Source organism: Pleurodeles waltl, chromosome 8 (assembly GCF_031143425.1).
Source record: "Pleurodeles waltl isolate 20211129_DDA chromosome 8, aPleWal1.hap1.20221129, whole genome shotgun sequence".
Classification (NCBI taxonomy): domain Eukaryota; kingdom Metazoa; phylum Chordata; class Amphibia; order Caudata; family Salamandridae; genus Pleurodeles; species Pleurodeles waltl.
The window spans coordinates 258,975,079-258,999,987 of NC_090447.1; the positions used below are offsets into that span (position 1 = coordinate 258,975,079).

General features: G+C 40.7%; 1 protein-coding gene across 3 annotated transcripts in view; it reads left to right on the forward strand.

Annotated features, from left to right (window-relative positions):
* Nucleotides 1-24,909, forward strand: part of SAMSN1 (SAM domain, SH3 domain and nuclear localization signals 1) — a 571,601-nt gene that overhangs the window by 499,583 nt on the left and 47,109 nt on the right. For all 3 annotated transcript variants that reach the window (XM_069204115.1, XM_069204116.1, XM_069204117.1), the window contains one exon: nucleotides 3,180-3,386. In XM_069204115.1, the coding sequence (XP_069060216.1) occupies nucleotides 3,180-3,386 (207 nt within the window). The remainder of the gene's footprint in view (nucleotides 1-3,179; nucleotides 3,387-24,909) is intronic.

A 24,909-nucleotide genomic window follows, 5' to 3' on the forward strand; every position in this document is an offset into this window, starting at 1 on the left:
TATTCTTTTAAGTCAAGGAGCTTCGACAACTCCAGACAACGTACAAACAGCATAAGCTTCTCTGAAACTTCTGCCATTGTCTCTCAAGCATGAACCATCAACATAAAGTGCATAATCAGATTCAGGTAATGGTTCATCTTGTATGTCAAGACAATCGTGGGCCCCTTCACAATCTTCAGTAGTTCCCTGATCCACTACTGGCAGTAGGGAAGCAGGATTCAAAATCCTGCAATGTTTGATTGTCACATTTTCTGCGGCCAATATAATCTGCTCATACTTGATAAATCGGCTACTTGCCATGTGCTGCATCCTCGTTCTAGTCAATAAAAGCTCTACTGAGTGAGGGATGTGCACAGTTAATGGATGTCCCATAACAATGTTTTTGCACCTCTCTATGCTAGTGCTAATCGCAGCTACTGATTTTAAACATTCATGCAATGCAGAACCAACAAGATTTAATGTAGCAGAAAAATATGCCACAGGTCTCTTAGCATTCCCATGAGTTTAAGTCAGCACTGAGAGAGCACAGCCCCTCTCACTGCAGAAAAGTGCAAAATATTTGTTATAATTGGGCATCCCTAGAGCCAGGACATGATTGAAACATTCTCTCAGCTCTAGAAATTTGACAAGACAGTTGTTGTCCCTGGGTACCAGATCAGACACATCCTTGTGTGTCAGCCTCTGTAAAGGTATAGCCACAAAGGAAAGGTTGGGTATCCACTGTTGAGAGTAGCCCACCATTCCCAAAAACATCCTGACATTACTCTGTGTAGTTGTTGGACTCTTTTTCAGTATTGATGAAATTCTCTCTTGTGATACCTTTCTCACTCCTTTCTCAATGTGGAATCAAAGGTACTGGACTTGTTTCTGACAATTTTGTAACTTTCCTGGGGATACTTTATGTCCATTCTCAGCCAGGTGGTTCACTAATGCATTTGTATCCTGTTTACAAGCTTCTTGAGTATTCAATACCACCATGATGTTATTTATATACTGACTCAGGACCAAATTGCATGGCATGACCAGGGATTTCAAATTTTTCTTTAAGATCTGGATGAAAATCAATGGTGACTCAGTATACCTCTGTGGAATTCGGCACCATGCAAAAACCTTGTTTCTGAGCTGGAATGTGACTATCCTCATGCAACGGTATTGAATAGAGGGCTTGACACAAATGAATGACAGTTGAGGCTGGATTCGATACCACGGGGCAACAACGGACAACAATATTGAATATTTTGCTAAGGTCCTGCACAATTCAGTATTTATCACTTGATTTCTGAAGACCAATGATGGGAGAGTTACAAGGACTTCCGATGCACTCCTTCAGAATTCCCTGCTGTATCATGGACTCTTGCTTCCAGTGTCCCAGCTTATTTCTGAGGTGAAACGGAGTTGACCTTTTTAGACTATTTACATCCATTCCTCTACTAGGATCTATCTGTACTCCTTGACCTCTACCTTGTGTTAGATTCTGTGGCTGTTGATATACACTTTGCATTGCATCAGTATTGTCCACAGTCACGGGCATCTGGCTAATTCTTAGAGCAGCTTTAATTTGGGAAAGCATCAGTTTTTCTTTTAACTTTTTCTGCTTCATTTCTATTTTATTATAGCAATATTTAACATATTTCACAAAATCTCTTCAATTGACTTATTTTGCCAACAGATTAAATGCTGCTGAATTATAAGACTTATCTCTAGCCTCAACCCTGTCACACACCTCAACACAAAATGTCCCATATCCTTTGCCTCTAAAGTCTCTATACCACTATACTGTTTGAATGCTTGTAAAATCTTTTCATAGTAAGCATTGATCGACTCCTTTGGTTCTTGAGTCGTTCTATCAATCTTGACCCAATATCCTGAGGAGGCACCTTCCCTTTCAGGAATGTCATGATCACTTGATATTTCTTCATCACCAACGGTGAAGGACCGTTAGTCATTACATTCCTAGTCGGTTCTGAATCAGGCCATTGAATAGCTATTTTGCACTCTGTCCAGAAGTCACTCAGAATGACAATGTCAAACAATGTATTAAAATCAATCCACAATACCAGTGAAATTTTCACAAACCTTTCAAACTGTCAATACCACTCCACTGGTTTCTCTCGCATTTTTGGGAAATCATTGGTAAAGGGTGCAAGATCACTTAGACTCCATGGCACATAAACATAGCCTCCCCTAGTAACTTCTCTAAATTGGAAGATTGTAACTCATCCCTCTGCTCCAATGGGTGGTGGTTCCCCCGAAGGTTTCTTCACCTCTTTCTTTTTCGCCCATTTGGTCTCCCACTTATCTAATTCATTCCATCGCCTAATCAGTTCTCTAATTTGAGTTTTTATTACTGGAGTTCTCAAATCAGCGATATCTTTTTCACTGAAGCACACTCAATAGCTTCTTTGCAAAGCCTTGGTTTTATTTCAAGTTCACTCTTCCAAAGCCTTCAAACTCCTGTCCTTGATACACCCTCATTTCAGGAATCTCAAGTAGACCTCCTTATCTTTTGTACACAGCAAGCTCCTTGTTAATCTTAGCACCTGCAGCTTTGGAAAAACAAGCTTTCACGTTGAAGATTAGAACATGCAAAAAGAATGTGGCCTTCACTCTAACCAACTAAAATGAACACGAATATACTTTAGTTCAAATATATTTCAAATGGCTAACTTATTGAATATAAAATGATTATACAGAATAACATTTTGGACAGACTATAACATTGACATTCTTGCAAATGAGTATAAATGTAGCTTATATAAATATCATTTTCTCATTGTTCACTTTTACTAATATATTTCACTGCATCACGTTTAACAGTTTGTGTTACACGTTACATAAAGAAAAAACACCACCCATTCTTCTTCAAGTTTTAGGAAGCATAATGTCACAGCCAGGTTATGCTCCTTCAGCCTCCTCTCAATCACAATCACTTGTGTTTTTATGAAATTATGCATGCACAGCAATATAACATAGGGTGCAGTTTCTCATAAAAACTTACATAAATGATATGCCCCGCATGTTGTATATGTCTAAAATAAAGTATTTATGCGGTATAGGTCCATTTGAATGTATTTTGCTATAACACAATCTAATTACGTATTATTTCACAGGCATATATGCTAACCATTGTTTCAAGAAAAATGTGTTTTTTTTAACCATTATTCAACTTATTTCCCCAGAAAGGAGATGTCATAGATATTATCAGCAAAACCCCCATGGGCATGTGGACTGGCATGTTAAACAACAAAGTGGGAAATTTCAAATTCATATATGTAGATATTATCTCGGAAGAGGAAACTGCACCAAAGAAGACACTGGTCCGCAAAAGAAGTAGAAGACCTAGACCTAAAACTCTTCAAGAATTCTTGGAACGAATCCATCTTCAGGTCAGCAAATGTATTCACAGATACAACTGTCTTTTGACTGACATGGAGAATAGAACAGATATTGTAAGCACAGTTTACTTACTATTATGCTTTGAAAGCAGTAGTACTGCTTTCAGACTAGGGGCCTGATTTAGACTTTGGCGGAAGGCTGTATGACAGATATGCCCAGTGCTTAATTTGTCAATAAAAACGTGCCGGTGCTCAAAACTCTCCTTTGAAACCCTTGGCTTTCCAATAAAATGTGTGAGCACGGAATACTGAGGTAGTGTAATTCTTAAGCCATTTAATACATTTGCAGCCACTCTCTGCCTCCTCAGCTAACTCTTGCAGCTTTCTGCTTTCTCCCTTTGTAACACGTTTCCGTCCTTCTCTTCGTCCATCTTTTGCTCGCAGTAAATGCCTGATGGGGAAAATTAAGTGCCGGCCCCCACCAGCACAAATTAAGCACTGGATTTGCCATCCATTGGTCCCACAGATGATTCTTAACATTGGCAAGCGGTTCTTGTCAGTGTCAACTTTGACGGACACCTCCATCAAACATGATCACCGTCCATCAAACCTTTAGAAAGGTTTACATTTTTCAAAAACAAACTCCCAAAGCAGGTGTTTGTTAATGAAAAAAGTAACATGAACCGGACCCCTGAATGGGCTGTCAGAGGAGTACATGGGCAACAGAGCTGGAAAAGGTTCAGTTGTCGACATAATTAAGGTTCGCCAACCTCTAAATCAGGCAAGTAGTCCTTAAGTTTGGTGGGTAGGGTACAACAAAATCAGCCCCTGTATATTTTTACGGAACTTTCACTATGACATGAGTGTTCTTTATTAAAAACTGAAATAGAGTCAAGGCCTGCCTTTATCCTTTTTGGGATAAAACCCTTGAAAAAGAGCACTGGGGTGCACTGAGCTAATTATCATTTGGATCCCATCGTCCTAACCCATATTGCAGCACTTTTTTAACGTTTCCTCCCCACATCAAGGTGATTGTTTGGTATTAAACATTTAATAATCTTCCCTGTTTTCATGACAGGCTAGAACAGTAAATCTATTCTCCCCACTTGCAGCTAATTTCTGGACCTATATATACATACAGATTTACACCTGCCAAAGGTAGGAGTAAAGGAATAATCATACAATGGTAAGGGAGTACTGGTAAAATGTATGGCGGTGTATACCACGGGCCACTCTAAGGGGAAGCACGAAGGATCATATCACAAAAAATGCTTCAATTTCAAAGTGCAAATTCACTATTGTATTCCATATCCCTATGAGGAAGTGCACACTCGTTACTTTACCATTTGCATAAACGGTTCTACCTGTGGTACTCTTGTCACAGATTGCCAGGAGTACTGCAGTTCGTTTTGGAATCCATGCACGTGAATTTACTTCAAATGCACCTCTAAGCCAACAGGATTGGAGTAAGCTATCATTGTTTATTCTTGGCCCTTTGAGATTTCCACCCAAGTAAATCACATGTGAGCCACAAACTCAAACATCTATTCAAAGTTTTACAGCCAAGCATCGGCAATAAACAGGGATCGGAAATACACATATTTCCAAATTCCACCATCAAGAAGTGCCATTTTTTGTCGCAATGGACTGGAATGGGAAAATTGCCTCTTTACTGTTGGGTGGGAAATTGTATCTACACATTCTCCTGTTGATGCAGGCTCTGAGGAAGGTAACAATTTTAGCCCAGCTACACCAGATACAAGGCACGAATTTTGCTTTCATAGCATTTTCAGAAATGTATGTTGTATTACATTAGGAACAATGACCCACAATCACCTTGTACTTCAAGTGTGAAAATATTAAGGCACTGTTGTCCTACATGTTTTAAAAAGCTTATGCTCTTTAAAGGAGCGGGGGCTGGTTTAAAGAGGTTTCCCACTTGGGAAACCGTTGGGGGAGTAGGCAGTGGACCAAAGGGCGACTGACTATTCATCCTAAGGTCTTTCCTATCCTTAAAGGAGAACTGTCCAGGGAGAATAGTCTTCCTTTTTGCAAATCAGCTAAATCTCCTTGTTATTAGTAAATTGACAGTGATTTGGCATTGCAATAGGGGTTGATGCATTGCATAGCATTCGAAATTCCAGTGAGGAGGGGATGTGCCTTTCATCCCCTTCCTAACTGATATTCTGAACGAGCTGCCTAACCCCGTTATGTGATAAGGAAAGGCTTTTCTCAATCACAAACGATGTTTAGCACATGCTCAATCACGTTTCCCAGCTGCGAACCCTGTGATTTTTAGAAAACGGTTTTGTACATCTGGCCGCTGTCTCTCACACATGCAAATTGCTTACTGTAATATTAACAGTTGTGCTTGTTATTTAATATGTTTGCAAGTAGAACCCGTCAACATTTGTGAATTACTGGTGAAAATCTCAACATGCACAAATGATTAATGAGCCATGGAGAAAATCTAATTGTGAGTTTGGGTTGTGTCCCGCCAGCCAAGTCTCTAAAATGCAATGTATACCGGATCTAACACTCAAGATTGCTGAGTGTAGGCGTAATCAGAACATGAACTTAGTATTCTTGGTGATGGGCAAAGGTAACGTGCATTAATGACTAGTAATAATGGACTGATCTAAAATTCCAGTTAGGTTTAATGCATGATGGTGCAAATCTGAACATTCATTCAGGATCACGGAGAGATGGGGCAAATCTGAAAATGCTTAGCAGTGGTAATGGTAATTCTTAACATATGGAGACTGTAATGAGGTTATAAACTGATCCACAATTTGTAAAGATGAAACACTAAGGTAGTAGGTTTATTGCCGTAATGCCTCAGGGAGCACCAACTCTCCACCATTAGAAGTACTGGCTCCAAATGATGCATGGAACACCACCTACAGCACACCATTCCATGTGTGTATTCCTTTGCACATGCTCAGATTACCTCAAAGACTACATCCTGGGGCTTTAGTGCCCACGCCGTTATAATCCTTGCACTGGCATAATAGTGGTCATTCGTGACACTATGTGGCCCTCTTGCTATACAGGAATTTGCACTGGCATAATGTTGGCAATTCTTCATATATATTGTTTACATTGTTGCCACAGACTGGCATAACATTAGTGAATCATGACATTTTACGAGACTTGTGCTACTTCTGTTTGAGGCCGTACCCTTTAATATTGGTGTTACCTAGCTGCACACATCATTGCACTCACTCATCAGTCCATCCATGTACTCACAAACTCATCCAGGCATTGATCAAGGCACTTACTTATTCAATCATTCATCTATTTCTGAACTCACTCACCTTGTACTCATCTGTGGACTTGTTCACTTATCCTTACATTTAGGCAGTGGTTCATTCCCCTGTGCACTGGCTCATCTATGCAGCCATTGACTCATAAGCACATTCACCCATTCACCCATCCACGCAACCACAAACTATGCAATCAAAGAAAAATCTATTTCACTTATAAAATAGCAAATCCAGTGTTTTTTTGCCGGTGCTTGTAACAGTCGTTTTCCCTATTCTGGCACTATTCTTTTTGAAGTTGAACATAGCTGTGCAAGGTACAGTTTGAAGCTAGGTTGTTCACTCGGTTCCCCGTGGTGCTAGGAGCAATTTAAATACTCATCTATTTTGAACAACACGACTCACGTCGAGGATACTCGCCTAAACCGATTGTGCACATATGCCTCATTAAAGCAGATGCATGCAAGTCTGGTTGAGTAATAGCAATGAGATCTGCAGTGACACCTTTCATGTAGCAACAGCATGATCAACAGCGTGTCAAGTGCCAAAATAGAATGAAATGGCTAGTCATCAATAAAAAGAGGAAATGGATAAAGTAAAACTTAGCCACTTAAAGGAGGCACACTTTCTGTCTCAGCAAAATTATAGATATTAGTTTTCCAGAGTTCTAAAATAGTGCAAAACTAGGGCTGTGTCAGCAAATTCACAGCATCTGGTGCCGAATTAAGCTCTGCAGTTTGGGGGTTTCTACTGCAGCCATCCTTGAATGATGCTATGAAATATTACATTTGGATGAAATGTAATTGAAAATATAAAGGAATGAGGTTAAGAAGTCAGAGGGCCAAATGAGGACAGTAAAATGGAAAATATTCCCAAAAATGTCGAATTTACCATCCACCTCTCCAGTGGGATATCACCATAATTAGAGTTCTGGTAGATTTCATGTCAGCAAACACAAGTGTAGTAGAATCTCATTTGTGAAAGAGAGACATTGACATTTTAGCACATCTTCACTGAAGAGTGAGTCTGATGTCCCGACGTGCTAGAGTCCAGACCCCAGAATGGCAAAGAGAACTATATTTTTGAGTAATGACAATGTATCCATCACCTTGTTGTTTTTGCCTTTTCAGCCCTAAGTGCACTGGGTATGCCTAGACGTGGGTCCTGGCCTCACTGTGCAGCTGGAACCTGGTAGAAGAGCCATAACTAGGGTGAAACCAGTCCTTCCTAGGTTGCTTGTGTTTCGGTTCAGGGAGGACCTGGCTATCAGTTGGAGCTGGACTGTTTCTGTGAGGAGAAGGGTCAAGACTGATTTGCATATTGCTGGGTCCAAACTGAGGTGGTATGGTTGGCAAAAAAACAATGGATCGGCCCTGAGCAATCACCAGTGGCTGAGATTAATTCAAGCATTCCATCCATCAAATTGTTGTTTTTGCATTTACTGCCCTAAGTGCGCCGAGTGTGCCCAGATGTGGGTCCCAGGCTCGCTGTTCCACTGGAACCAAGCTGTAACTGGCTGTAGCAAAGATAGATCGCTGATTCTTTGCTCCTGCCTGTCCTCTGAGCCCCTTTCCACCTGATCACGATCCACCTTCTTAAATATATGCACTATGCTGAGATTGTCAAGATAAACATGTGACCTAATATACAACAGTGTACCCTTGTTCATGTAATCAGAATTCACCATAGTTATATAGAAAGTTAGGTGGGCATTAATGACTGCCAGAAAGAAACTGGGCATTTGAACAATCATTATGCCATGCGTGCTACACCAATTGAGGTTGAAGGCTCATTGGAGCAGACGGCGCGGAAACCTTAATGACCCATAAGCTGCAATGGCCTTTGCTCAGCATCAGGACGAGAGGAGGAGGCTTCTCCTGCTAATTCAGGAAATAGAGGAAATGGAGAGCCATCTTCAGGTTAAGTTGACATTGAATTAGTACACCAGTACATCATGACCGTCCATACTGGGAGCAAGCCAGTATCGCAATACTATACAGTATATCCTTACTTATCTATGAAAGCGATGATCTTGGATTGGGTGGAGTGGTACATGCTCACTGCTGTCTCTGACTTTTGCTGGATCATGACCCTATATGTAAAGAATACCAGTGTCTTCTAGGTAACTGTTCACAATATATGCTGGATAATAAATGATTTAATGCCTACACTGTTAGTAAAGCTTGGCTGCGGTTAATTGCACTACCTTCCTGTCAGAAGGATGATTAAAGCCTTAGGTAGAGGTATACATACCTGCTGTCTGTGAAAACAGATGGCCCGTGGCCTTATCTGTCCTAAGCATTATTGTCCACTGTAAACTGTGCATATTTTACACTTCATGATAGAACAGTTTTAACAGATGCTACTTGCTCTTGTGATAGGGCTTGATTGAGGTTAACTTTCATACCTTGATATATGTTGCTCCTACTGTCCTCTCCCCACTACAATACTTGACAGACAGAGGAAACCTAGACATCAGCTGGAGGGAGGAGCTACATTCCTTCAATGCAAGGACCATTGGCCATTTTGGTAAAGGATAAAATGGCTGTCTAAGGCAGCCTCTTGCTGTAAGTGCCATAGTAGGGATATTTTGGTCTTTAAGAGTGTGGACTTACCTGGATTTCTTTATTTGCAGTCATTGATTGTGATAGGAGTGGATGATTCACTGACAGTTGGGGCTGTTGATGTGGGTAGGGAAAGGTCATTTTGTTTAGTTTAACAAAGTTATAGGTTGCTTACGTACTTAGTGGTACACTCTGGGCATAGTTTGGCACCCTCAAGACTGAGGCAACTGTGGCAGAGGGTATTGTGGATAGGGGAAACTCTGGATGTATATTGAGATTAAATTACTTATATTGAAGTTTCTGGGTCAAATGATTCTCATCAAAATAGGTGCATGTTAGCCTATCTGAACAGATCTACTCTGTATTAATCAGGAAGCACACTTTACCAAACAGACATAATCACGTCTTGCAAAATATAGGGACCTCATAACTACTTTGCATCATATACTTGCCACTCACCAAGAGTAACTATTTTAATACGTAAAGACAATTGCATTTCACCTTCTATCTACTAATTCAGATAATTATGGTCTGTATCTTATGGTATAGGGAACTGTAGTAGGGCTATGTTGACCTTCTCTTGATTACTACGGTTTTTTCTACATTGTAATACTGCATTCTTTATCTGTGCCCAAATATGCTTATATGGAGAGGAGATTTTGACACCATATTAGATGCAAGAGAAAGCCATTCAGACACAGTGCCAAGGCAGTGATCCTCAGCCTCCAACTCTATGTCATAATTAATTGGACACTCTGGGCTAACTCTCCTATACCACCAACGGAATCGTAGTACAGCACTAAGGCCATTGCTTTTTAGTTTTCTTTTCAAGTTATGTACCTGAAAATTGAGTAATGGTTGATTACTTGGGATGTCTTTTTCATGCCTAATGTGATGTATCTGTTTCCTTTCTCCTTATCAGACGTCTTCCCTCTACTTTTCTCTGTAATTTTGCAGGCTCAAATGAATGCCAACAAATTTGATTGAATTCAAAGCACTTCTAGAGCAAGTATTTAAAGGAGGACAAGTGATCCATTCTAGAGTACTCCGGGCTAAATATTGGGTCAGTACCCAGCACAGGTCCTATCTGTGAGGCATTTAAAGTGGTCATCAGAGGTGCCTGTATTTCAGAGCAAGCTGCGTTACACTGGCCTGGCTAGAAGATGCAGTCAGAGCCCCAGTAACACAATCCATTTCAATTGCTCCCAATAAAAAAGTCTGCCTTAGCTATGCCTGGAGGTAAACTACTTAGAAGTAACAATTTAACAATCAACCTCTACAAAGGATTTGTTGATATCCTTGCTCCTCATTTTCTGATAGCATTGCTAAAACCAGGCAAGCCTCCATTCCACTGTGAGCCCTGTAGGCCATTCCTATAAACGTGGATAACAAAATCCTGGCTAAACTCCTTCCCTTCCTGTCAGATCTAGTGCTACCCGAACAAGCAGTATTCATCTCAGGGAGAAGCACATCACACACCCTTCATATTATGCTTGCCCTACTACACCGCTAGCATCCAGAGTTCACGTTTGCAATGTTATAACAGATGGACATAGGTGAGGAGGTACTGGGGTGGGTAGATCTACATAATTCAGACCCAGTCACACAAGTGAGGGTCAATGGCAACATCTCAGAACCAGTAGCAATCTGGACATGAATGTACCAGGGTTGCTTCCTTTCCTACCTTGTAGTGGTTCTTGTTTAGTTTTAATGGGTCTCAGGGGTTTAACTTAGCCTTCTGGCCTGTAGGCCTTTGCCCCATCACCTAGTGACTTTTAACCTACTTAGTTTGCTCTGTTTTAGTCTATTTATGTTATTATTTATTTTCAAATGGCTGCCATGTTTATAATTAGAGAGATGTTTTGATTTTATGATATCAGTGCCCCTCTGTGATGGCGTCACTATCATCGTCAAAGTCAAGTGATATATGTAGATATTCACATCATGTCCCTTTCCCACTTACGTGTGACAGGAACATAACATACTTTTTGAGGGAATTGTTTACATAATTGCTGCTACAAGCCTGCTCCCTTATGTATTGTTTGGGAACATACCTGTGTTGGGAGTCCTACATGATCTGCATAAATACATCTCACACAGACAAGGTTATCAGAGGGATTCCTACCAGATGCTATCACCTCCATCTATGCTGCACGTTGCCATGATGCAGATTCAGCCTTCATGTCACCACAAAGTCTCACCTAGACCTCATTCTAAGGTAACACGGGTTAGGTGTCGCTTCTCATAGACATGGTACTGGCAGATTAGGTTTACCTCACCTAGCTCTTGTTAGGTTAGGGATTAGATTCTCTAGGCTAGGCATTTTACATTTCATGTTCATTGCAAAATGGTTGGGTTCTTTGTATTTACGACTTTCATCTTTACAATTTTGCTTATTGTATTGCTCATTTCCTTAATCATTGCAGCTCATATATTTTAACATAGATTGCAGTCTTTTTAATAAACCTGTTAAAAACTCTTCTGCATCTCCTTTATTGCCTGTGTGTGACTGAGACCACGACTCCCCTGAGATGTCGCACTATAGAGTCCATACAAAAGGCTGCCAGAAGTCACCTTTTACTGTTTGGGTTTTTGGTGAGGGACTGCTTGTGAGCCTGGGAGGGGTTGGGCCGACAGTTGCGACTTGTTTTAGGCTTGGCCTAGTCGCCTACAAACAAAAGTGCTTTCATCCTTACACCAGCAGTCTCATCTAAGAGCGAGAGTCCAACTCCGACATGGAGCCACCAATGATGGTGTTTTGGCACTAATTTATGGATACCCTGAGTATCTCTCTCAAAAATAACAGGTACCCTAAGTACCAATATACGGAGATGTCTGTGGTCTTGGGGAAGATCCTCCTCATCTGAACAGGGAGTAATTAACCAGGCTGTATGTTGTTCAAGCTTGAACTCTTAAAAGGACTTTCTCCCCATTTGGTGTTCCTTCTCTTTACCCATTATCCAACATGGCTAACGCCATATAGATTCCAGAAAATTCTAGGCATGCCTTAACACTACATCTAATAGTGCATGGCTTGAAAGATGAGGGTGGGGATGTCACATTCATAGTGAAAGCTAATGAAGGTTACCAAACAGAAACATTCTATTCCTGGGTCACTTTTCCTGAGGAAGACACTACAACATACACATTTAACTCATATGAAATAGCGAATGTACCATGACAGTACCAAGCTTACCAGTATCTTGAAATACCTATTACCTATCAAGAACATCAGAACTGGTTTAATGGCACCCTACCACAAGTAATACAACCAGCGATATTAGGTCCCTTAAGCAATGGCAGACTATGTGGACAATGTTTGCCATGTATACACCACATCCAGGTGTACAAAACAAGCAGGTGTACAAAACAAGCTGATCTGCCTAATCGTTACAGTGAACTAGTAACATTATATAGACGACTTGTTCAGTTCGTATTGCAAACTTTGAACACAACTCCAGCGCACCAAGCACCACCAGCATCAGCTGGATACCAACTGACTGTTACTGGGATTAACCCACACACAGTACATTCTATCATGGGCAAGGTGCCCACGGAACAAGAGAAGATCCTGTTCTGGACAGCACAAAAAAAAATCAGCTGGAAGCTGTGTTTCCCCACATGGGACCACAGGAAAAATCTAGAATTCTCACAATGTGCTTGACATTCAAAATGGTTCCCTCAATGGAAGACTGCACCACATGGGGTACAGTCTTCACTGCAATATACACTACCACACTCGCAAATTTGCCGAAAGTGTTAAAACAAATTCAAAATGAGCACGGGGCTGCACCAGCCCTGGATTTGGGGATGAAACTGATTTGCAACTTTGACACAGTCTTCTCATTCAAACTCAGTAACATTAAAGGGGAAGCAGTAGCATTGGCTATACGCCAGCGGCTCTGGGAGATTCCACAGCTGGAACAGGAGCGTCAACTACTGAAATTTATTTCCAACACTTGTGCTAGTACAGGACGGGATAGTTTGGGAGCCAAGCCAAAAAAGCCTGAAATTCAGAGTGCCACCCTCAACTGAGGATGGGCGCATTCTTCCACCCGACAGGGTTTATGATTTAAATATCTAGATTGAGGGAGAAGTAGAGCACCATGTTGGACTTTTTTGCTTATGCAGGGTCATCGCCAGTTTTTTTGCCTCCTGCCTCCTATTTTCTCTGACATGTTGCTGTTGGTTTTTGAACTCTGAGCACTTTACCACTGCTAGCCAGTGCTAAAGTACATATGCTCTCTGTGTAAATTGTATGTAATTGGTTTATCCATGATTGGCATATTTGATTTACTAGTAAGTCCCTAGTAAAGTGCACTAGAGATGCCAGGGTCTGTAAATCAAATGCTACTAGTGGGCCTGCAGCACTGGTTGTGCCACCCACATAAGTAGCTCTGTAATCATGTCTCAGACCTGCCACTGCAGTGTCTGTGTGTGCAGTTTTAACTATAAATTCGACTTAGCAAGTGTACCCACTTGCCAGGCCTAAACCTTCCCTTTTCTTACATGTAAGGCACCCCTAAGGTAGGCCCTAGGTAGCCCCAAGGGCAGGGTGCAGTGTATGGTTAAGGTGGGACATATAGTAATGTGTTTTATATGTCCTGACAGTGAAATATTGCTAAATTTGTTTTTCACTGTTGCAAGGCCTGTCCCTCTCATAGGTTAACATGGGGGCTATCTTTAAATCTGATTAAAGTGTAGATTCCCTTTGGGAGCAGATGGACATGTGGAGTTTGGGGTCTCTGAGCTCACAATTTAAAATTACATATTTTAGTAAAGTTGATTTTAAGATTGTGTGTTTGAAAATGCCACTTTTAGAAAGTGGGCATTTTCTTGCTTATACCATTTCTGTGACTCTGCCTGTTTGTGTATTCCCTGTCTGGGTCAGTTTGACAGTTGGGCTGGTTGCACCTCACATTAGACAGTGCCACACAGGGAGCTGGGGTGTAGCCTGTATTTCCTGATGAGCCATCTGTGCTAGAAGGGAGGGGAGGAGTGGTCACTTACACCTGAAAGGGCTGTGCCTGTCCTCACAAAATGCCGTCTCCGACCCCCTGGTGAGTGTCTGGGGCCTGGCCTGGGAAAGGCAGGATTCCACATTCAAAAGAGACTTTACTTTGAAGTAGGCCTACTTCAAAGGAGAAATTGGTTATAAGAAGGGCACCCAAAACCACAGACTTTAGAACACTTCAGGAGACAGAAGACTTCGCGCATCGACTTGTTCTCACTCTTCACCAAAGGTACTGTACTTGGGGGTCTACGAAATTATCGAAAAGGCAACATTCTGTGCACTGATGTGGTAAGAATACTTTGCAGGGAATGCTTTTGGAAAAGGCTTTCCTTCAGCCGAAGCTTTTAGGCAGCCAGTATTTCATTATCCAATTTTGTGTGGGAACAAGTCACTGCAGCAACAGAAGCCATAGCTAATGCAGATTTAGCTGCTTCATTAGCCAAGGTGTTTCCAATAATGTGTACTCCTACACGTTGGTGGCCCATTCTATGGACTACATGAGCCTCTTTTAGTTATCCTTAAGATCAGCCACCATCCCCCACAAGGATCTGTGTTTTATGGTGTTCCCTTTTGAATCTCTGAACCTGTTCAACTGGCAGTGATTGAGATCATCATTGTAGGACTGGACACAGTAGTACGAATCACAGACAATCAATGTGAGTTGTCCAGGATTTGTATGTTCTAGAGATAAGATAAGAGCTTTAAGTTCAGCCAGCTGAGCTGTGCAGTCCCCCAGGGTCTGCGTGTAGGTATTCTGAGGGTGAAATACACCATCTTTCATGACCCCGCTCACTGCTGTGCAAGTGGCTGAGTACTGATGTTTTGTATCTACAGCTGGTTGTGCTGAACCATCAGTGTAAATGACAGTGTGGAATCTGTTGAGTGACAAAATGTTAAGAGGTGCTGGCTACTCCTGTTCGTATTGGAGAAATTCTTGTTTTTGACATTTTGGATCAAAGATGTAATCAACATCAGTGGCAGTCAGGGAAGTAGCCCATTGAATCCAACGTGGATGTAATGCTTTAAATTCGCGATCGCTTGCTTTGGTGACAGCTTCTAGAGCCGGCAACGGGATAATGACAATAATGCGTTACTCTCCTTGATGACAGCCACCTGTACAGCCGTCAGAATTTTTTCTGTGGGTGCAAAGCGTTTTTCTGCATTGGAATATAAATGTGATTTATATGCTATGGACACTGTGTCGTTTTCATTAAAGGTGACATAAGTGAACCCAGTGGCACCAGCAATTATTCTGATGACCAAATTTTTTGTTGTTGTCATGGGTGGGTAATTGTTTTGCTTCTAACATATCCTGTTGTAGTCCTCTAAGGATGCATGTTTGTTCTACTGTCCAGTGTCTTCTAGAAAAGTCTGGGCGTATTAAGTCATAGTGTGGCTTGATACGTTGTGCATTGTCAGGAATGTAAGTTCTGCCAAAGTTAAAGAAACCATGTAAAGACTGCAGTATCTTGATGGCATTCGGTGATTGGAGTTGAGCACATTTTTCTAGGCAGTGCGGGGCCAGGCTCTTGCCCTCATTTGATAGTTCATGTCCCAGGAAAAATACATTGAGAAAGACTATTTTAGTTTTCCTAAAATTGAATTTGTATCCAGCAGGTGACGGTGGTCCTCGATGCACTGGTGTTGTCTTCAGAGTTCGCATTGCAAACCGAACAACTCGTCTATGTAGAGTTACTAGCTCATTGTAAAGACTGCGTAAATCAGCTGCCTGCATGTTTGGTACACCTGGGTGTGGTGTATATGTGGCAAACATGGGCCACGTTAGTCCATCATTACTTAAGGGATCTAATCTCATGTGTGGTAGGGTGCCATTGAACCAGTTGTGATGTTCTTGATGACTGATCGGAATTTCAAGATACTGGTATGCTTGGTACTGTGGTGGTACGTTAGCAATTCTGTATGTGTGAAATGTAAATGATCTGGGGTCTTGCTCAGGAAAGGTGGCCCAGGAGTAAAATGTTTCTAGTTAGGTGCTCCCTAGTTCAGCTGAGGAGGATTAGCCCAAAGACCACGGACGTCTCTGTATAATGGTACTTAGGGTACCAGTTATGTGTGAGACAGAGATACTCAGGACACCCGTATATTGGTGCCAAAACACCACAGTTGGTGGTGCCATATCATAGTTGGACTCTTGCTCTAGGCAAGACTGCTGGTTTAAGATGACAGCATTTTTGTTTGTAAGCGACTAGGCTAATCCTACAACAAGTTGCAACTGTCAGCCCAATCCCCCCGGCTCACGAGCAGTACCTCACCAAAACCCAAATAATAAAAGGTGATTTGTGGTAGCCTTTACGCATGGACTCAAGAGTGCGACATCTCAGAGGAGCCATGGTTAAACAAGATTACCCTTTTCTCATATGATCATCTCCTTTATTGCCTGCGTGTGACTGAGACTTATTAATAACGTGAGAAATGGGTAATCTCAGTTTCATAGTCATTCATAGTCATCTATTTTATCTATATATATATATAGATAGATAGATAGATAGATAGATAGATAGATAGATAGATAGATAATAGATAGATAGATAGATAGATAGATAGATAGATAGATAGATAGATAGATAGATAGATAGATATAGAGTGCTACACAGAGATGTATATTGCACCCCTGGGAATTGTAGCAGTCCATGGACACAGGGCAAGGCAGAAATTCGATAGCAACCAGAAACACATGGTGGCAGGTAAATAGTGGAAATACAGCTGTGCACAACAAAAACAAGTTTTACTGATTAGATTGTTATATTGCGTATACTATGCCACTTCCCATTGCTCGCACAGTGAATATCAAGTGCATTGCTAAGTAATTTCTTTAACTAAAGTTCTATCTTGTTGTAATATTTTATGGATTGTACCGACAATGTAAACAGAGTTATAAAAAACAAAGTAGTTCCATCCAGATACTGAACCACATTCAAGGTTCATGTACTGTGTTACAGGCTGGGTGAGAAAGATATAAAATTTAATCCTGAATCCAGTGCTTAGTTTGTGCTAGTGTTTGTCCTCGCTCAGCACTGGCATTTATTTCTCAACATCTGAATCTATTTCTAACAGTCCACCACATGGTGGTACTCTCTGTCTATTTTTGAGGAATGCATATCAACAGAGTTTTTAATAATGAAAGATAAATAAAAATAAAAATAATTATACCTCATCCAGGCATTCTTGCAGTTTTCATGATTCAGAATAATCCAAATTATCAGGTGTGTGGTGTGTGCTGGTTAGTAGGTAATGGTGGCACTGGTATTTAACATCTTAGGCTAAGTGTTCAGTATGCAGTGGACTCCCATGTAATACCCAGTGGTTTGGCACTTATGTTCTGGCAAATCAAACACTACCTGAAACTGACAATGGATGACCATAACTTCTGGTTTTAGGTTATGAAAATTAAATATGCACGTCCAATCGCCTCAATCCAGGTTCAGTGTATGACCCTGATTATGAGCGGATATAGGACCGGAATGGGAACCCAAAGCAGCCATGGCGTATTATGACATACCAGCCCCCATACCGTGCACGGCCACCGAGCGCAGCAAGTGAGTTTGACTGCTTCAAACAAGCTTGCGGTGGGTGGTTTCTCCCCCCAGAATTTGGGGAAAAATGGCAGAAATGGTGCATTCTATAACACGTTTCATTATATATCCAATTGTATTCGTTTTTAAAGCACGGTAAATTATGATCTTACGGTGCACCAGGATACAGCAGTCTTTAATAGAGCTCTTCAATGATTCCCTCAATATCACCCACCAACAGTGCCTCTCATCTCTCCATAACCCCTCTCTCACATGTATTTCATTTGTTTTATAGCTCCTCTCATACTAGTATGTAGGCTGTTGGAGCACTTTAAATCACAAACACATACAGAGACAGTGAATCATATGTGTGTAAATCAGTTTATAGAAAATGTTACATAACATAAAGGGGACTCTGAAGTGTAGATTCTTATATCATTCATACTGGTAGGCATTTTTAAAGAGTGCTTGATTTAGGGAGGGACTAACTCAGGATTCGGAACATAACACAGTGGTTAGTTTTTACTTTACTAGTAAGAATGTATTTCTACCCCAAAAAAGCTTTTTTTTAAAAATTAGGATAATGAAAGAATTGGGAAAACATAACTTTTTTAACCTGTACCATGAAGTTTGCCCGCAGCTCTTTGATGGCAGCTCATAGCTGACTGCTCGATTACTATTGTAAGTTATGAACTGCACAGTAGCAAATGGATCGCTGTGATGAAAGCAGTTACCCATTGATCTATGCACCTTAAATAGTGTTCTGTGATCTGCATAGTACATGTTCTTTCCGGCAGGCATATTAACCCTCTGCGCTACCTTAGATGTGCCAAAACTGCTAGTAGGCAAAACTCGGATCTCTCTCCAGCAGGGACGTTAATCACCAGAGTTATCGTGGTACATTTATTGTTGACTGAAAACTGTTTATTATACATGGAACACTGCAATGCTTTTAAAACTGCTGCAGTGCTAGAAACCCCTCCCCCCCCAGCAGTGCTTTTTTTTTTTTCAGAGGGAGAGTACCGGCACATCTCAAGAAAAACGTAATACTTTCAATTGGAGAGTACCGGCACTTCTCAGAAACAAGCAGGTACTCTGGCACAGAGTACCTGCACTTTAATTTTTCCATTTCAAGCACTACCCCCCAGTAAAAAAAGCGCCCCCCACCCTTCCATTCTCCCGGGAAAATGCCCTATGCGCGGTAAGGCCCGTCCGGCCTTGAGTGGATAACAGCAACCATTTGAAGAAGCATGTTACACGTCTGTAGTCGAAAAAAATATAATTTTGTTATGCTTTTAAATACTTCACAAATGGCAAAACAATAGTTCTTGTTTTGCCATCTTAATATAATATCTGTAGTGCCTGTGTGGTCCGTAATTACTCCTAAATGCAGTTGTGAAAATGATACCTTGCCAGGAATGTAAAACGGACTCTTACAAAGTACGCAAGTATAATTTCAGCACACATGCAAGAACATACAGCGGTTTCCTGCTAGGGTGTTTCTCAATAGGAAATGAACTACTGCTGCTTGGCTTCCTGTGCTAGCCCATCTTCAACATCTCTGCTTCCGCTATCTCTCGAGAAGGGAAAAAGGGTCACACTGAATTGAGCAACTCAAACGTGCTGGAACTCAAAAGTACATTTGGCACAGTGTCAGCAAACGGGAATGAAACAGTGAACTGACGGAAATATGAAAAGGACCCATAACCAGCATGTATAAAATTATGATAATCCCGGAGCCAGGGACGGGCTGGCTTGTCTGCCTCTAGCATTTTCCCAATGGCTGCAGGTTAGAGAGCTGCATTCAGAGATAATGGGCTGCCATGCGCCGACCATAGAAAGCACCATACCCTATTCTTGTTGTGACATCCTGCTCTTTTGGCATGTTTGCCAGGGCTGATTTTAGTTTCCAGCTGCACCTTTCAAGATGGCGGAAAGAGATGGGAGGACTAGTTACAAGTCCTATGAGAAGGAACTCAATGGGGAAAGGAGAGAATAGGATTAAGTATAGTCAATAAAGGTAACCCCGCAGGTGTGCCTCTAACATCTCTGGCACACACTAAAACCAGCCAGAGCAAGTGTAATGATGGGAGCCAAAGTTATAGGAGCTCAAATCACAGGGCAGTAGCACGTCACTCATCCCGAGCAATAACTGAAAAGGAATGAATACTGGGTGGAAGCATGGGGGAAGATGAAATGCGCTGAGGAATGCTGAATCTTCAAGGAATCCAAATTGCATCCAAGTGATTATAAGGGAATTTAGTGGCTCAGTAAAAACGCAAGAGATGATTATTAAACACTCTTAACAGACGACTGGTGATGTATGCTGAGAAAGTGGAAGATGCCAAAAACGGACGACCAGTGACTGAAAGAACTGATAACAGCATCAGAAAGAGTGGTATAGATTGCAAGAACAGGAAGATGGCATAGGGTGAAAGAGCAGATAGACTACGATCTGCACACAAATAAATACAGATCGCTTCACAAAAACATGTAGTTGTACAGGAAGTAGGGCTACATGAATACTTTTTTACCTACTCCTACACGACTTTGTTAGTAAGCTGGGAACAATCAACTGCCTATTAGTAAAAGTGCAAAGAAGGCAGATGTTTTGGTTTGCACTAATCGTATATGAGTAATCCCTGAATATTCCCAAGGTAAGTCCCATTTTAGGGGACTATTCACAAAAGTATTTTGGAACATGTAAAGTAGTCCTGCAGTACTCTTTTACTCATTCTTATATGCCTTTATGAACTGATCACAATAACTGGATTTTTTGGGAAAAGACACAATATTCTAGAGAATGCTAACGTTAATAGATAAAATTGATAAAAATTATATTGGAACTAGATGGTCTGTAGAGGTCACTTTCATACCCAAAGTGAAAGGATGAATATGTTCTCTTACGTCATATCTAGAAGAAAGTCAAAATAGAACTAGAGACAAAGGGGGTTATTACAACTTTGGAGGAGGTGTTAATCCGTCCCAAAAGTGACGGTGAAGTGACGGATATACCACCAGCCGTATTACGAGTCCATTATATCCTATGGAACTCGTAATACGGCTGGTGGTATATCCGTCACTTTACCGTCACTTTTGGGACAGATTAACACCTCCTCCAAAGTTGTAATAACCCCCAAAGTGTTTGTCAATGCCTATGCTTTTATAGTCATATCTGCTACCTGTTCTTCTACTTCTAGGAGATTTTGCCTATCACTATGTCATCATATCTCTACATCAATTAAAGTGTCCATTCTTTCCCTTCCAAGCCCTGTTCCTCCCTCAGGACTGCAATTGGTTTATGTTTTTAAGTCATACGTTTGGGAAGACCCTACACTTCATGGGCTTCATACTTTATAACATAAAATGTCTTCTCCCACTTGTTTGGCAACTCAGCCACTCATAATGTGAATTTCAAACAGGGCTGTGACTGATATTACTGTCACTTGAGTCTCAATATGGCATATCACATTTTGTTTAATAAAAGATGAACTAAAAGAATTTTCTAAAAAAGTGTGAGTTTGCCAGATTCTTCTTCAGAAATGACAACCTCCTGTCGTGTCATGATTCCGGCTGAGGAATTGAGTCTTGTGAAAGTTGTATTTTTAGAACAAAGACAGTGTCAATCAATATTTAATTTATTTCTGGCCTCAGAAAATTGGCTGGATGAGCATTTGACACTTGGCGTATTTTGAAGTCTCTGACTGAATGCCTTTCCCACTTTAGCCACCTCACATTAGTTCTCATGACCTTACCTATATATGGATTGTGTTTTAGGAATTAATTATTGCATGCTACTTTGGACAATGGGACCTTATTGATAGCTTCTTCTTGTCATCTTCAGAAAATACCTACTACTAGTTGATGGTGTAGTGTTTGTCAGTGTCCTTCGGTTCTTGGATTCACTATAATATGTGATCAACCACATTTCTTGATGGTTTTTCCTGTGGTTACACTCTGACATTAGAGGCCACAAAGTCTCATATACATTCTCCAAATTAAGACCTCTGGGCTTCAACAGTTTGAGACCTTGTGATAAATGCCTTTGGTTGCCTGAAGAGTTCCCAATCAAAGCCTTTCAGCTGTTGCAACGTTAAACGACATGTGGCTACAATCTTACTTTCCATTATGTGACTCACTGTAATGATTGGTCTGGACTACTGCGAAAGAGTGAAACTGATCAATCCATTAGTTCTTCTTGGGAAGTCAACAGTCTTTGCACACATGCAGAAAACCTTTAGTGGCAGCTTGCTCTTTATTTACTGTATCACCCTTGGCCAACAACATTGCATGCAACAGCCAATGATGACTATTGCCGGTTAAGCCCTCACTAGCAAGTAAAATATGGTGTTGTTTGTGGCTGATGCTTCTTCTAAAATATTCAGAGCTCACAGAAACATCTTACCTGGTTTGTGGGACAATTCTTTATAAACAAAAATAGTTAATACTGTGATGGTGTGTCTGATGCTTCCAGTATTAAAACAGTGTATTCTGTACTACATTCTTTGTTTGAGCTGGTATAAAAGTCATCTCGACTTCAACAGTCAACACACATACGTGGACTTCATTTAGTGACACAAAACTATTGTGTCTTCAATATTGTTTACATACTTATTGACCCATTGGAGTTATAGTAAATCCTCACCCAAGTGAGTGATATTTATGCCACAATACTTTAAGGACAGCAGTCAGGGAGTATGGTGAGAATTATCTTCCCATTCTTCATAGTTAACTTTGGTCCCTGTCCTGAGCAGATCCTCAAACTGAAAAGGGTTGAAACATGTTGAACAAAGGAGTAATAAACTTTAAACTAAGGGACATTTTCAAGAAACATTTGCATGTGTTTCTGCAAAAGAACCATGCAGATGTCACCCTGCTCACCCAACACCCCCAAATGCTTTCCTTTAAATAAGTAATCACAACAATGACAATTCTGAATGTTTCCCTTAACATAAAATCCACTTTGAATAGTATTATTTTATCTTTATATTATGTAACCCTCCTGATGAAAGGCCTTCCAATACATACAAAACTGTTGTATGTTAACAACTATGCCTTATTAACTTACCCTCAATTTTTGATGACTATTTTCTTCCTATGTGTGTTTCATTAAACAACGTGATTTGTTTTAACAAATGTATTCATTCCAAAATAAGGTTGTGGTTTATTGGTGTTAACTCTCTGATTTAATACAGATTAGGATATGAACTTGGAATTGATGTTGCTTTTGTGATTATTCTTTACTTATAAGTAAATTATACCTTTGTATTGAAGTGTAGCCAGGGAGGTATGTTTTATGGTACTGTTTAGATTGATTGGTTCAAAACTCTTGTGTTTTGAAACCTTAGAAGAGAGACCTGGAAAGTCCATAAGTTTCATGTTATGCATTAGCAGAAGGGCCTCCTCTGGTGTGAGTTACTAAAAAAAAATATTGGGCAAGTTACATGCAGCACATGACTCAGTGTCTGGACAATTTGGAATGTAACAGTCCTTAAATGATGTGCTTTTTACTCACTGAGGTCTACAATATTTTAATATGGTACTGATGAGTGAGAAATTAGCTGGGCAATGCAAATTGGTAGAATTACAACTTTCATTGTTTAGAGCAGAGATTTTGTTGTGATAATCTGTGTTAACTGATAATGATGGGTGTATATTAAAAAGAAAACAGATTTAAAGAACCCTATCAAATAAGGAGGATCCTCCAACAGTGCAGCAATGGAGTTCTCACATGGAGTGGTGCAGGCAGTTGAAAAAACCTACTTACCCGGCATGACAATGTCCCCAAAACATGTAAAGATATGGAGTCAGGGTTAGGAGGAGTGAACTGGGCTGTCAAGAGTTCTATTTGATCATTTAGGATTTGTGGTATGCTCAGAAACCTCGTAAATCCAGGTTTACATTTCCACCCTTGTTGGTGCAACCAGAGCTGTGTATCTCTAAAAATGTGTTTCAGAATAGTTGTCCTTCTTCAGTAGAGAGCAACACCTCATCTTGGGGATGCTGGAAATGCTGCCCAACGCCTTCTCAAGTCTCTGTACCACTCGCTGGGCACAGGTGCATAAGCCAAAGATCGCCAGGTTTACTTTTGACTGGATTTTGTAGGTGGCCAATCAAATAATAGTGCCCAAATAACAGTTAATGTAAATTACTCTAGCGGTAATTCTCCATTAAAGTTCATTCATAAGTACATCTCTTCCATCTAAACAATTACAGAGTTCACTACTGCCATTTTCTTGACCCCTCTTGAATGTATTTGTGAATAAGAGACACAAAGGCAGAAAAGTTGATAATCAAGCCATCTCAAGGAAGATTTGAAGAGACTTTGGACCTCATTTAGATTTTGGTGGATCAGGAGCCCTGCCATAAATCAGCAGGGACCTCCCCCCATCAAATGCAGAGTTCACCTACCTCATTTAGGAGTGGGCTCGGAGCAGGATCTTAGTGGCTACACCTTTTTGGCTCTCGTTATAGAAATGTTTGACTAATAGCCTATCACTGGAACATTGGTCACTGTTTGTCAGAATGATTGGCTGATTTAGACAGTCCATCTGAGGTAAATTTTTCCTTTTAATGACTACCAGGAAAATCTGTGCGGTCCTAAATAGGAAAAGCACATAGAAATTACACATATTTACAGAAACTCCGAGTACATTATGAATATATGCCTGCTTTGCAGAAACAATCCTAGAGTTTCTCCCTGAAAAACAAAAAAAGGCAGAGTGGGCTCGAAACAACTCGGAGCCTGCCTGCAAATTATCTAACTTCTTTGCCTTCTATGCACTGGTGTTTTTGTGGATGGACAGAAGGCAATGAGATCAGATGATGATTTCATAATACAGTGGCTGGCCCTTGACAACGAGAGAAGGGGCCGCTGATCTGGCAGGTCCTCTTGACCCACTCATCAGACTATAAGTGCATAAATGACCCTCTCTTTGATTTTCCACCTGTTAATCATTTTCTTTGTGATGAAAAAGTACAACCTATTGAATATTACAGTGAAAAGAACACTGATATAAAGTGACACTTAAGGCACGAAATATTTTTGGGATGCAGTGCCTGTCAAAGAAGGAAAGATTTCCAATTATGTTTCCAACACAAGTAAGTGAGAGTCAAACAACAGTCTGGAAAATTACAGTGCTAGAATGGGATCCAATAAATCATTCAACAGACCTCCAAGAACTGGATTCAATTTTCAAC